This window comes from Cervus elaphus, chromosome 3 (genome assembly GCF_910594005.1).
Source record: "Cervus elaphus chromosome 3, mCerEla1.1, whole genome shotgun sequence".
In the NCBI taxonomy this organism is placed as follows: domain Eukaryota; kingdom Metazoa; phylum Chordata; class Mammalia; order Artiodactyla; family Cervidae; genus Cervus; species Cervus elaphus.
Genome location: NC_057817.1, coordinates 29,167,478 through 29,180,307, shown reverse-complemented (window position 1 = coordinate 29,180,307; position 12,830 = coordinate 29,167,478). Strand labels below are relative to the sequence as shown.

The 12,830-nt window shown below is 40.0% G+C and overlaps 1 protein-coding gene across 2 annotated transcripts in view; it reads left to right on the top strand.

The window, feature by feature from the left end:
• Positions 1-12,214, top strand: part of LOC122682197 (tubulin alpha-1C chain-like) — a 1,110,822-nt gene extending 1,098,608 nt beyond the window's left edge. The window contains exons 1-2 of one of the 2 annotated variants that reach the window (XM_043885054.1): positions 10,490-11,910; positions 11,941-12,214. In XM_043885054.1, coding sequence (XP_043740989.1) covers positions 10,609-11,910; positions 11,941-11,994 — 1,356 coding nt within the window. In that variant the 5' untranslated portion in view covers positions 10,490-10,608 and the 3' untranslated portion in view covers positions 11,995-12,214. Of the gene's footprint in view, positions 1-10,489; positions 11,911-11,940 lie in introns of those variants that run through there. The other variant, XM_043885049.1, reaches the window with a different exon arrangement.
• Positions 12,215-12,830: the final 616 nt, after the last annotated feature.

Here is a 12,830-nt window from a genome sequence, read left to right as displayed (position 1 = left end):
AGATGTGTCCATGTGCCAAGAAATGCCAGTGGCCTCTGGAAGTTGGAAGAGGCAGGGGAAAGATTATTTTCTGGATCCTCCAGAAGGAACCAACCCAGGCAACACCTTGATTATAAGACTCGTTTCAGGCTTCTGACCTCTAAAACTGTAAAAGAGTAAATGTGTTCTGAAACACTAAGTTTGTGATAATTTGCTGTAGCAGCAATGGTGCAGGTATGTATGTTTTTAAGGAAGTCAAGTGGGTAGGAACTGGTATCTGACTGGATGTGAGAATGAGGGGAAGATTTTAGGATGCCTGTGAGACATGTCTGGTCAGTAACTTGAGAAGTCATGAGTGAATAAGATTAGGAATTGATTACAGAAGATAGGAGGGATAAATACAGAAGCCTAGAAAATGTCAGGCTTTTGGAGGGGGGAAGAAAATTTATCAGTACAATTGGTCCTTTGTATCCTTGGGTTCTGCATCTGCATCCAGAAAAAAAATGTTCCGGAAAATTTCAAAAGGCAAAACTTGACTTTGCAGCACACTGGCAACTATTTACATAGGATTTATATTATATAAGGTTTTATATGTAATTTAGAAATCAAGTATATGGGAGAAAAAAGCATACAGGAGGGTATGCATAGCTTATGGACGTCACTGGTGGCTCAGATGGTAAAGAATCCACCTGCAATGTGGGAGACCTGGATTCAGTCCCTGGGTTGGGAAGATCCCCTGGAGGACGGCATGGCAAACCACTCCAGTATTCTTACCTGGAGAATCCCCATGGCAGGCTACAGTTTATGGGGTGGCAAAGTTGGACACGACTGAGTGACTAAGCACAGCACAGCATACATAGCTTATATGCGAATACTATATCGTTTTGGCAAGGATGGGATGAAACAAAAGTTCTTATATACTACTATAGGAGTATAAATTGATGAGACCATTTTCTTGGAGAGCAATTTGCTGCATTTAGAGAGTGATGAGCATGCCTTGCACATTGGTAGCTCTACTTCAAGGTTACATATCCTGGCACTTGATTCATGGAGGCTATAAGAATATTGCAGCTTTTTTTTTTTTTTAACAATGATATGAAAACAATGTCCATCAAAAAATAATTATAGTAAATCTTGTGATGGAAAACTATCACTTAAAGGGGATGAACTGGAACAGCTCTTACATGTCAAAAGAAATTTTTAAAGAGCAAGTTAGATTGACATGTTTGATAACTTTTTACTTACAGTTTTAATATGACTATATATTGTTTATGGATACACTTAGTAAAAGTATAAAAATGTACTAGTACACTTGGGAATGATACCAGCTTCAAGGTAGTGGATACCTTTTAAATAACTGTCTTTGGGGAAGGAGGAAGGGAGGTAAATAACAAGGGATGTATGTAGACGGTCTTCAAATATATCTGTGTCTTTAAAGTTCTGAAGCAGAAATAGGTGGTTAGATAGGTACATAGGTATAATTCTCTGTACTTGTAAATATTTTCATTAAATAAATAAAAAACAATTTTTGGAAATACAAAAAAGGCAGAGGAAAAGGAGTTCCCAAACAATACTGGCATTAAGTGTCCTGACAAAAGCAAGAGAAAGAGATGTGAAATTTCAAGATGTGAAGTATAAATGCCACGTAATTAAGATGACTGAAAAAGCCATTGAATATGACAGTTGGACACTTACTGGTAACCATTACCAAACTGATTCAGTAGACTAGGAGTGGAAGCCTGATGACAGAGGGTTGAAAAAAGGTTAGAAAGGAAGCAGAGGGAAGCCAGTGGCTTATTTAAACGTCCAGTGATGGAGCTGGATCCAAGTGCATAATTAGAATTATTCTAACCCCTGCCTTTCTCCTTCCTTCTCACCTTTTTTCCACACCTTTCCCTCACATGCCCAGTCTGCTAGCTGTGTGTTGGCTTCTTCCTCAAGTGTGTTCTCTATGTGACAGGAAAGATTGGTCAGTATCAGTTACAGGTTCTCTATGTGACAGGAAAGATTGGTCAGTATCAGTTATATGTTTAACTGGTCCTTGCAGTTAAGGAAAGAATTCTCTTCCCAGTGTGCATATGACAAATCTTTCACATAACAGGACAAGTCACCCTCAAGAGTTTGGGACTTTGATGATCCTGTAGCCTGTGGTCCTCAGTCATCAAGGGATGGGATACACCCAGTATCTATTTATCACTTAGGTTCCTTTTATTTGTTATTGCTAAAATTGCAGCTCCTTGATTTCTGGTAAGTTTTCAAAAGTTTGGTAGTCATTTTTCAAATGTTGCTTAGTTTTCCCATTAGGTTATCATTTTGTTGTTGTTTACTGGTAGGGCTCTTTTTATGATCTGGATATTTCATTGTCTATTAAATATACTAAAAGTATATTATCGTAACATCTAAAATTTTCAACTTGTATATGGTTTCTTGCATTTTTAATTGTTTTGAGGGCCATATCTATCAATCTTTATCTGTGTGACTCTCTTTCCTTCTAATATCTTAATAATTTTTTCTCTAAATTAAAACTTTGAAATACATTCATTTTCTTTTAGTGCATTATGAAATGTTTACCTTATTTCTTCTAAACAGTGAAAAAACTGTTTTTTTTTTTTTTTTTTTACTTTCCTTGAACATTCAAGAAGCCCAGGTGGCTCAGTGGTAAAGAACCTGCCTGCCAATGCAGGAGATGCAGAAGACTCAGGTTCAATTCCTGGGTCAGGAAGATCCCCTGGATGAGGAAATGGCAACCCACTCCAGTATTCTTGCCTGGAAAATCCCATGGACAGGGGATCCTGGCAGGCTACAGTCCATGAGGTTGCAAAAGAGTCAGATACAACTTAACAACTGAGAACATCCAATCTTCATTTAAACTTTAGAATCAGTCAAGATTTAGAAAATTACAAAGATTTCATTAACCTTTCTGGATTAATTTTTGGAGTATTGATATTGAGTCTTCTCATCTGGGAATGAGAAGATGAGGAGGGAGGGAGGAGCCTGGTAGGCTACAATCCACAGGGTCCCAAAGAGTTGGACACATCTGGGAATAGGTAACTATTATTTATGATTACAGTTTCTTCATATAAATCTTACATGTTTCTTGTTAGGTTTATTTCTACTTATGTTTTGTTGTAACAGAATGGCTTTTTCTTTGAATTAACTATTGCTATAAGGCAAGAGAGACCTTTTTCAAACACTGTATTAGACAGTGCCTTTCATGTTACATTAACTCTTGTGTTTGAATGAATGAATGAGTGAATGATAATATTTTAGTTGATTTTCTTGGGTTTCTGGGTAGACAATATTTTCAAGTTTTTAACTACTGTAATTATAAGACTTTTTAGCAATTTTTTAAAAAATTGCTTTGTAGGTTCATATTTTAAAGTATTCTTTGTCTTGCATACATATCAATATTAGATAAAATAGAAAAAGATAAAATTTCAAAGCTATGATCTTCTGCAGAAATAAATATTTCTCTGTACTTAAAAATGTTTGATTATGGAAATTTTAAACTATGTACAAAAGTAGACTCAAGCTGCATATTCCCATCACCCAACTCCTGTTATGACCTCAGCCAGTATTATTTCAGATATACCTCTACCTTCTTCCTACCCCACCCTCCAGTGGGTTATTATGAAGCAAATTTCGGGCATACCATTTCATCCCTAAATATTTGAGTATGTTTTCCCTTTAAAAAGTACTATTTTTGGGACTTCCCTGGTGGTCTGTTGGCTAAGACTCTGGGCTCCCAATGAAGGGTGCCCAGGTTCAATCCCTAGAGAACTAGGGACTAGGTCCCACATGCTCCACCTAAAGCTCTGTGCAGCCAAATAAATAAATTAAGAAATAACATATATATATTTTAAAGTATTATTTTAAAGTTCTACACTGGGAGTTCCCTGGCAGTCCAGTGGTTAAGACACTGTGCTTCCACTGCAGGGGTCACAGATTCAATCATAACCAAAGTGAAACCAAAAAAAACAAGCTATAGGCCAAAGATAATTGTAATACATTTTACCATAAGAAAGATTCATTAAAAAAAATTCTATTGAACAATTAGAAAAATATAATCCAAAGGGAGAGAAGAAAAAGGGCAAGCTTGTAAAGTGCAGTATACTGACATGGGAACCTAAGAGTTAATAATAAAGTCTTTCAGGGAAATACGAATTCTCTCTTAAAACAAGATATCATTTGCTATTAACCATACTGATAACATTTCAACGTTGTGCTAATATCAAGTACAGTAAAATGCAGAGTACTGGGAATTCTCTTAGATTTCTGGTGGGAGTATTAGCTCTTTGTAAAGTCATTTGGCAATATGTATGGAGAAGGCAATGGCACCCCACTCCAGTACTCCTGCCTGGAAAATACCATGGAGGGAGGAGCCTGGTAGGCTGCAGTCCATGGGGTCCCTAAGAGTCAGACACGACTGAGCGACTTCCCTTTCACTTCACTTTCATGCATTGGAGAAGGAAATGGCAACCCACTTTGGTGTTCTTGCCTGGAGACTCCCAGGGACGGGGGAGCCTGGTGGGCTTCTGTCTATGGGGTCGCACAGGGTTAGACACAACTGAAGTGACTTAGCAGTAGCAGCAATGCAGGTGAAGATGATCAAACTTAACTCAGATACAGACAAGATATTTTCACATATGTACTCAAGAAGATGTATACAAGACTTTTGTGGAACTCTGTAATAGCAAAAATCAAAACCCAAAAACAAACCCCAAATACTAAATGTTTAATAGAGATAAATTATAATGTGGTCTTGGGGCTTCCCAGGTGGCTCAGTGGTAAAGAATCTGCCTCCAATACAGGTGACATGGGTTCAATTCCTGGGTCGGGAAGATCCCCTGGAGTAGGAAATGGCAATCCCCTCCAGTATTGTTGCCTGGGAAATCCCATGAACAGAGTAGCCTGGAGAGCTACAGTTCATGGGGTTGCAAAAGAGTCAACATGACTCAGCGACTAAACAGCTACAACAATATCAATAAACAGTTAAAATGAATTATCTAGAACTACATATATACATACATACAGAAAGAGGTATACAATATGATACTATGCCCACAAACTTTATAAACATGTAGAAGATAGTGTACATTTGTATAGCTATATTATTCACCTTTTGTTTTTGCTGACTGTATAGAGCTCCATTTTTGGCTGCAAAGAATATAATCAATCTGATTTCGATGTTGACCATCTGGTGATGTCCATGTGTAGAGTCTTCTCTTGTGTTGTTGGAAGAGGGTGTTTGTTATGATCAGTGTGTTCTCTTGGCAAAACTCTATGAGCCTTTGCCCTGCTTCATTCTGTACTCCAAGGCCAAATTTGCCTGTTATTCCAGGTGTTTCTTGACTTCCTACTTTTGCATTCCAGTCCCCTATAATGAAAAGGATATCTTTTTGGGGTGTTAGTTCTAAAAGGTCTTGTAGGTCTTCATAGAACCGTTCAACTTCAGCTTCTTCAGCATTACTGGTCAGGGCATAGACTTGGATTACCATGATACTGAATGGTTTGCCTTGGAAATGAACAGAGATCACTCTATTGTTTTTGAGATTGCATCCAAGTACTGCATTTTGGACTCTCTTGTTGACTGTGATGGCTACTCCATTTCTTCTAAGGGATTCTTGCCCACAGTAGTAGATATGATGGTCATCTGAGTTAAATTCACACATTCCAACCCATTTTAGTTCCTGATTCCTAAAATGTCATCATTCTCTCTTGTCATCTCCTGTTTGACCACTTCCAATTTGCCTTGCTTCATGGACCTAACATTCCAGGTCCTTATGCAATATGGCTCTTAACAGCATTGGACCTTGCTTCCATCACCAGTCACATCCTCAACTGGGTGTTGTTTTTGCTTTGGCTCCTTCTCTTCATTCTTTCTAGATTTTTTTCTCCACTGATCTCCAGTAGCATATTGAGCACCTACCAACCAGGGTAGTTCATCTTTCAGTGTCCTATCTTTTTGCTTTTTCATACTGTTCATGTAGACATTTTCCAGTAGACATTAATTTGCCAACAAAGGTCCATCTAGTCAAGGCTATGGTTTTTCCAGCAGTCATGTATGGATGTGAGAGTTGGACTATAAAGAAAGCTGAGTGCCAAAGAATTGATGCTTTTGAACTGTGGTGTTGGAGAAGACTTTTGAGAGTCCCTTGGACTGCAAGGAGATCAGTCCTGGGTGTTCATTGGAAGGACTGATGTTGAAGGTGAAACTTCAATACAAGGACTAATGTTGAAGATGAAACTTCAATACTTTGGCCACCTGATGTGAAGAACTGACTCACTGGAAAAGACCCTGATGCTGGGAAAGATTGAAGGCAGGAGGAGAAGAGGATGACAGAGGATGAGATGGCTGGGTGGCATCACCGACTCAATGGACATGAGTTTGGGTAAACTCTGGGAGTTGGTGATGGACAGGGAGGCCTGGCATACTGCAGTCCATGGGGTCGCAAAGAGTCGGACACAACTGAGCGACTGAACTGAACTGATTATTCACTTCACAAACATGTAGAAAAAGAAAAATCTTAGAAGGGATGAAAGGGTTCATAGGGGCTTAAACTCTATAAAATTTTCCTTTTAAAGAATAAGATAGGGTAAATGTTGATATTTCTGAAAGCAGTGTATTAGGTAACTGTGTTATATTACTTTTTATATTTTATGTTAGAAATATTTTAAAATCCCCCATGGTCCTTCTTTATTGTAAATAAACATTTTAGAATAGTTTTCAATTGGCTGAGAAGTTGCCAAGATAGTATAGACTTTTCTGTATACCCTGCATCCTATTTCCACTACTGTTAACATATTACATTATTAATACTATGGTACAGTTGTCAAAACTGAAGAACCAGCACTAATGCATACTATTAGCTAAAGTCCATGGTTTATTGAGATTTCTATTGTCCTTTTACTGTTCCAGGATCCCATCAGATACCACATTACTTATAATCATTATGTCTGCTGATGCTTTTCTGGTCTGTGACAGTTTCTCAGACTTTTTTATTTTTGATGATCTTGAAAGTTTTGAGAAATATTGGTCAGGTGTTTTGTAGAATGTCTCTCAATTTGTTTTTCCCCCTGGTTAGACTGGAGCTATGGATTCTGGGGAGAAAGACAACAGAAGGGAAATACTGTTTTCATCCCACAGGATCAAGGTTCATCTCTCAACAGGACTGATAATGCTAATTTGGATCACCTAGCTGAGGTGGTGGTTGCCAGGTTTTTCCACCGGAAAGTTGATTTTTGTTTCCTCCTTCCATACTGTATTCTTTGGAGTCAAGTTACCAAATACAGCCCACACTCAAGTGGTGAGAAGTTAAACTCCACCTCATAGAAGAGAGGAATAGTTCCCTAAGTTACCTGGAATTCTGCATATGGAAGATTTGTCTCTTATAGTTTTTATTTATTTATTCTTTTTTTTTTATTTTTTATTTTTTTATTAGTTGGAGGCTAATTACTTCACAACATTTCAGTGGGTTTTGTCATACATTGATATGAATCAGCCATAGAGTTACACGTATTCCCCATCCCGATCCCCCCTCCCACTATTTATTCATTTTTGAATTTCATGTAATTTTCTTTTTTCTTTTTCCTATTGGAGTATAGTTGCTTTACACTGCTATGTCAGTTTCTTCTGTACAACCGAGTGAATCAGCCACATGTATACATATATCCCCTCTGCTTTGAATTTCCTTCCCGTTTACGTCACCACAGAGCACTGAGTTCCCTGTGCTATACAGTAGGTTCTCATTAATTCTCTATTTTATACATAGTAGTGTATATACATGTCTGTCCCAATCTCCCAATCCATCCCCTCTTCTCTCTTGGTATTCCATGTGTTCGTTCTCTACCTCTGTGCCTCTATTTCAGCTTTGCAAATTAAGATCAACTATACCACTTTTCTAGATCCCACATAGGTATTGACATATATTTGTTTCTCCCTTTCTGATTTACTTCACTCTGTGTGACAGTCTCTGTTCCATCCACATTTCTTCAAATGACACAGTTTTATTCCTCTTTCTGGCTGAGTAATATTCCATTGTATATACTTACAAGTTCTTCCTTATCCATTCCAATGTTGATGGACATTTATGTTGCTTCCATGTCCTGGCTATTGTAAATAGTGCTGCAATGAACATTGGCATTTATGTATCTTTTTGAATTATGGTTTTCTCTGGATATATGGCCAGGAGTGGGATTGGTGCTTCCCTGTAGTTTCTTTTTAAATTAATGTTCTACATAACTCTGTATAGGTTGTTATTTGCCTTACTTCCTACAGATGTAACCCTCCAAACAGAAGTTTTGTTTGCTTGTTTTTACCATTGTTATATGTTCATTCCATACTGGAATGAAATAGAAATAGTAAATGGACTGATCTTACCTCTGACCATATTATAATCTTTTTATCTCTAAGTCTATAGCTATGGTTGAAGCATGTAGGATCATAATGGGGATTGGATCATGCAAATTGATTGAATATTAGCATTTAAAGGGTTCAACTAATTTATTCTATTTTTCTACTGCGTGCCAGCATTTCACTTACGCTCATAGTGAGAAAAGATACCTTTCCTTTTAAAGTGCACCTCAACCTCTCCTGGTAATATGTCACAGCACATTCAGGAGGAGATCCTTCTTTCTAATACTTTCCTGAGCCATGCCAAATTGAAGAGAGCCTATTGTAGCTTCCTTCTGTTTCTCCCATGGTTTCAGATGAACTTAACATAAAAATCTCCAACTAATCGTAAGATGTTGGTTTATCTCACAAAAGCTTTTTACTTTATGGAATGTCTTTCAGTTTATACAGGGCTTTCTTACATAGTTTCAATTATAAGTAAGTTTTCTGTAACCTTGATTTTCCTAATACTCAGTTTAGGGTCACAAGTGAGAGCCTGTCAACATGAATGCAAACAATTTTGTCACCTCTGCCTACCGGTGAGCGATTCTCTGACAGCATCCTTCTCCTGTTCTTCATCCAGTTCAGGCACCTTTTGGGTATTCCTAGGAGGTGGATCACAAGTCATTCCAGGCTGCTGCTTCCTGCCACCACCTTCAGGACTCTGTGACTGTCCCTGTATTCCAAGCTTTTGTTTGCCAGTCTTGCTACTTCCACTGTTATCTGAGGGTAAAATTGTCCAAGAGCCCCAGCAGAGTTCTCAGGATTCTCCTCACAGTCTCCCTTATCAGGGAGGAATATCTTTCCCAGAATTCCACCTCCACACTTTCTCTTCCTCAATGGCATTCCCTTCAGGTACCCTGGTGGGAATGGGGTGCTATGCTAATGCCTGGGTGGCAAGTAAGGCTGAGTACCTGGCATTTTTAGCCTCTATGGTGGTGGGTGGGCTCTCTACATAAAGTAGAAAGGAGAAGAAATGGGCTTTGGGAAGACAGTTCACGGCCTCTGCCATGGCCCACTCAACTGCAACAAACTTTTATTCCATTATAAACAATTAAAAATGTGTAGAATTCATTTACAGGGCTTCCCAAATGGTGATAGTGGCAAAAAATCTTTGCCTGCCAATGCAGGAGATGCAAGAGACATGGGTTCAATCCCTGGGTTGGGAAGATCCCCCTGGAGTAGGAAATGGCTACCCACTCCAGTATTCTTGCTTGGAAAATTCCATGAACTGGCGACTACTGTCCAGGATGTCGCAAAGAGTCAGACACAACTGAACACACACACATACACACACACACAGAACTCATTTACATGAAATCTCATCTATCCCTCAAGGAAGACAACCCCAAGATTATGCAGCTCTGTCCTCCAGCTCCAAGTCCAGGACCTCTGGGACTATGCAGTTTTCTCTTTCAGATCTGAAATGATTCCTCGTGGACCAGAAACCTGGAGTTTCAAGGCAAGTTAACTGTCTCCAACATATCCAATATACCAGTGTTTCTCAAAGTGCAGTTTACACCAGCAACAGCACTGTCACCACAGAACTCGTTGGATGTGAAAATCACTGACTGGGCCACATCCCAAAGCTATGAAATCAGAAAATCTGGGTTATATCTGTGAAATTGCTGATACAATGTAATTTTAAAGGTTTGGCGCCTCAAACTATAGGGAAAGCTGTCTTCTCTTTTGTGTTATTACTTTCCTAAGCAAAAAAAGGAAAGAAAAAAAGGATAGTGGTTCCTGAGAAATAAGTGCTAACTTTAGAACTCTGTATATTAAGCAGCCTGTTCTTTCTCAGTAGCAGTACAATAAAATGGTTAGAAACTTGGGGTTTGATTTTTGAGTGCCTGGATTTCAATCTTAGCACTGCCACACATAAGCTGTGGGACCTTAGGCAAGTTAAAATCTCCATGCCTCATTTTCATCACCAGCAAAATTAGAAACTAACAGTATAGTCCCTTAAAGGGATTGTGTGAAAATTGATTTAATGTATTTAGCGTTTAGAATTGTACTGGACCTTTATTAAAGTGACAGCAATATGTAATATTTAAGTAAATATAATATTTACTTTATATCCCCTATTGGTAAGTCTGTTGATGTTAAGAATGAAGCAAGTTCTTTTTAAAAAAATCTCCTCCAGGTTCTCTTACATCGACCGCCTAAGAGTCGCGCTGTAAGAAGTAACAACCTCTTCTCCTCTCCGCCATCTGCTCGGCAGCCGCAAAACAGCAACTATGCGTGAGTGCATCTCCATCCACGTTGGCCAGGCTGGTGTCCAGATCAGCAATGCCTGCTGGGAGCTCTACTGTCTGGAACATGGCATCCAGCCTGATGGCCAGATGCCAAGTGACAAGACTATTGGGGGAGGAGACGACTCCTTCAACACCTTCTTCAGTGAGACGGGCGCTGGCAAGCATGTGCCCAGGGCAGTGTTTGTAGACCTGGAACCCACAGTCATTGATGAGGTTCGCACTGGCACCTACCGCCAGCTCTTCCACCCTGAGCAGCTCATCACAGGCAAAGAAGATGCTGCCAATAACTATGCCCGAGGTCACTACACCATTGGCAAGGAGATCATTGACCTCGTCTTGGACCGAATTCGGAAACTGGCTGACCAGTGCACGGGTCTTCAGGGCTTTCTGGTTTTCCACAGCTTTGGTGGGGGAACCGGTTCTGGGTTCACCTCCCTGCTGATGGAACGTCTCTCTGTTGATTATGGCAAGAAGTCCAAGCTGGAGTTCTCCATTTACCCAGCCCCCCAGGTTTCCACAGCTGTCGTTGAGCCCTACAACTCCATCCTTACCACCCACACCACCCTGGAGCACTCTGATTGTGCCTTCATGGTAGACAATGAGGCCATCTATGACATCTGTCGTAGAAACCTCGACATTGAGCGCCCAACATATACTAACCTGAATAGGTTAATAGGTCAAATTGTGTCCTCCATCACTGCTTCCCTGAGGTTTGATGGAGCCCTGAATGTGGATCTGACAGAGTTCCAGACCAACCTGGTGCCCTATCCCTGCATCCACTTCCCTCTGGCCACATATGCCCCTGTCATCTCTGCTGAGAAAGCCTACCATGAACAGCTTTCTGTAGCAGAGATCACCAATGCTTGCTTTGAGCCAGCCAACCAGATGGTGAAATGTGACCCTCGCCATGGTAAATACATGGCCTGCTGCCTGTTGTACCGTGGTGACGTGGTTCCCAAAGATGTCAATGCTGCCATTGCCACCATTAAGACCAAGCGTACCATCCAGTTTGTGGACTGGTGCCCCACTGGCTTCAAGGTTGGCATTAATTACCAGCCTCCCACTGTGGTACCTGGTGGAGACCTGGCCAAAGTACAGCGAGCTGTGTGCATGCTGAGCAACACCACAGCCATCGCTGAGGCCTGGGCTCGCCTGGACCACAAGTTTGACCTGATGTATGCCAAGCGTGCCTTTGTTCACTGGTACGTGGGTGAGGGCATGGAGGAAGGAGAGTTTTCTGAGGCCTGTGAGGACATGGCTGCCCTTGAGAAGGATTATGAGGAGGTTGGTGTGGATTCTGTGGAAGGAGAGGAGGTTGGTGTGGATTCTGTGGAAGGAGAGGGAGAGGAAGAAGGAGAGGAATACTAAAGTTAAAACGTCACAAAGGTGCTGCTTACAGGGAAGCTTATTCTGTTTCAAACATTGAAAAGTTGTGGTCTGATCAGTTAATTTGTATGTAGCAGTGTATACACTCATATACAATTACTGACCTATGCTTTAAAACATTATGCTTTGTTACAGACTGAAGCTATCCATTTCTCTGATGGGTTTGAATAAAGTATTCCCTGTCTTAAAAAAAAAAAAAAAATCTCCTCCAGCATCTAACAGGCTGAAACAAATGCTAGATATTCAAAAAATGACAATGTGAGACATAGAGTGCATGTACAAAAAAATGAATTTAAGTAAATGCAATTAATTTAAATAAAAAGACCTCTTGGTGCAAAAAAAAAAAACAAAAGAAAGAAACTCTGGGTTGGATCTACCACTTTGTCTTTACTACACTTTCCCTGTGACTCTGATGCATACTGATGTTTGAGAATCACTGCAGAAGACAAAGCCAGAAAAGTAAGTGTAAGTACAATAACACTTCCATTCAGGAAAGGAAATATGGGACTTCCCTGGTGGTCCAGTGGTTGAGAGTCCGCCTTCCAATGCAGGGGATGGGTTCTATCACTGTTCAGGGAACTAAAATCCCACAGGCCAAGGGCAACTAGGCCCACATGCTACAACTAGAGAGGCCTGTGTGCACCCACCACCAGGATACAGCACAGCCAAAATAAATAAAATTTTAAGATAAAGACATGAATATAGAAAATATACATGTAGGAATCATGCTCTTTCCTTTAAAAACAAAAAAGGATGAGGAAATATGCAGTAGACACTGCTCCTGAGCATATACCACACCCCATTTTTCTTAGTTTTGC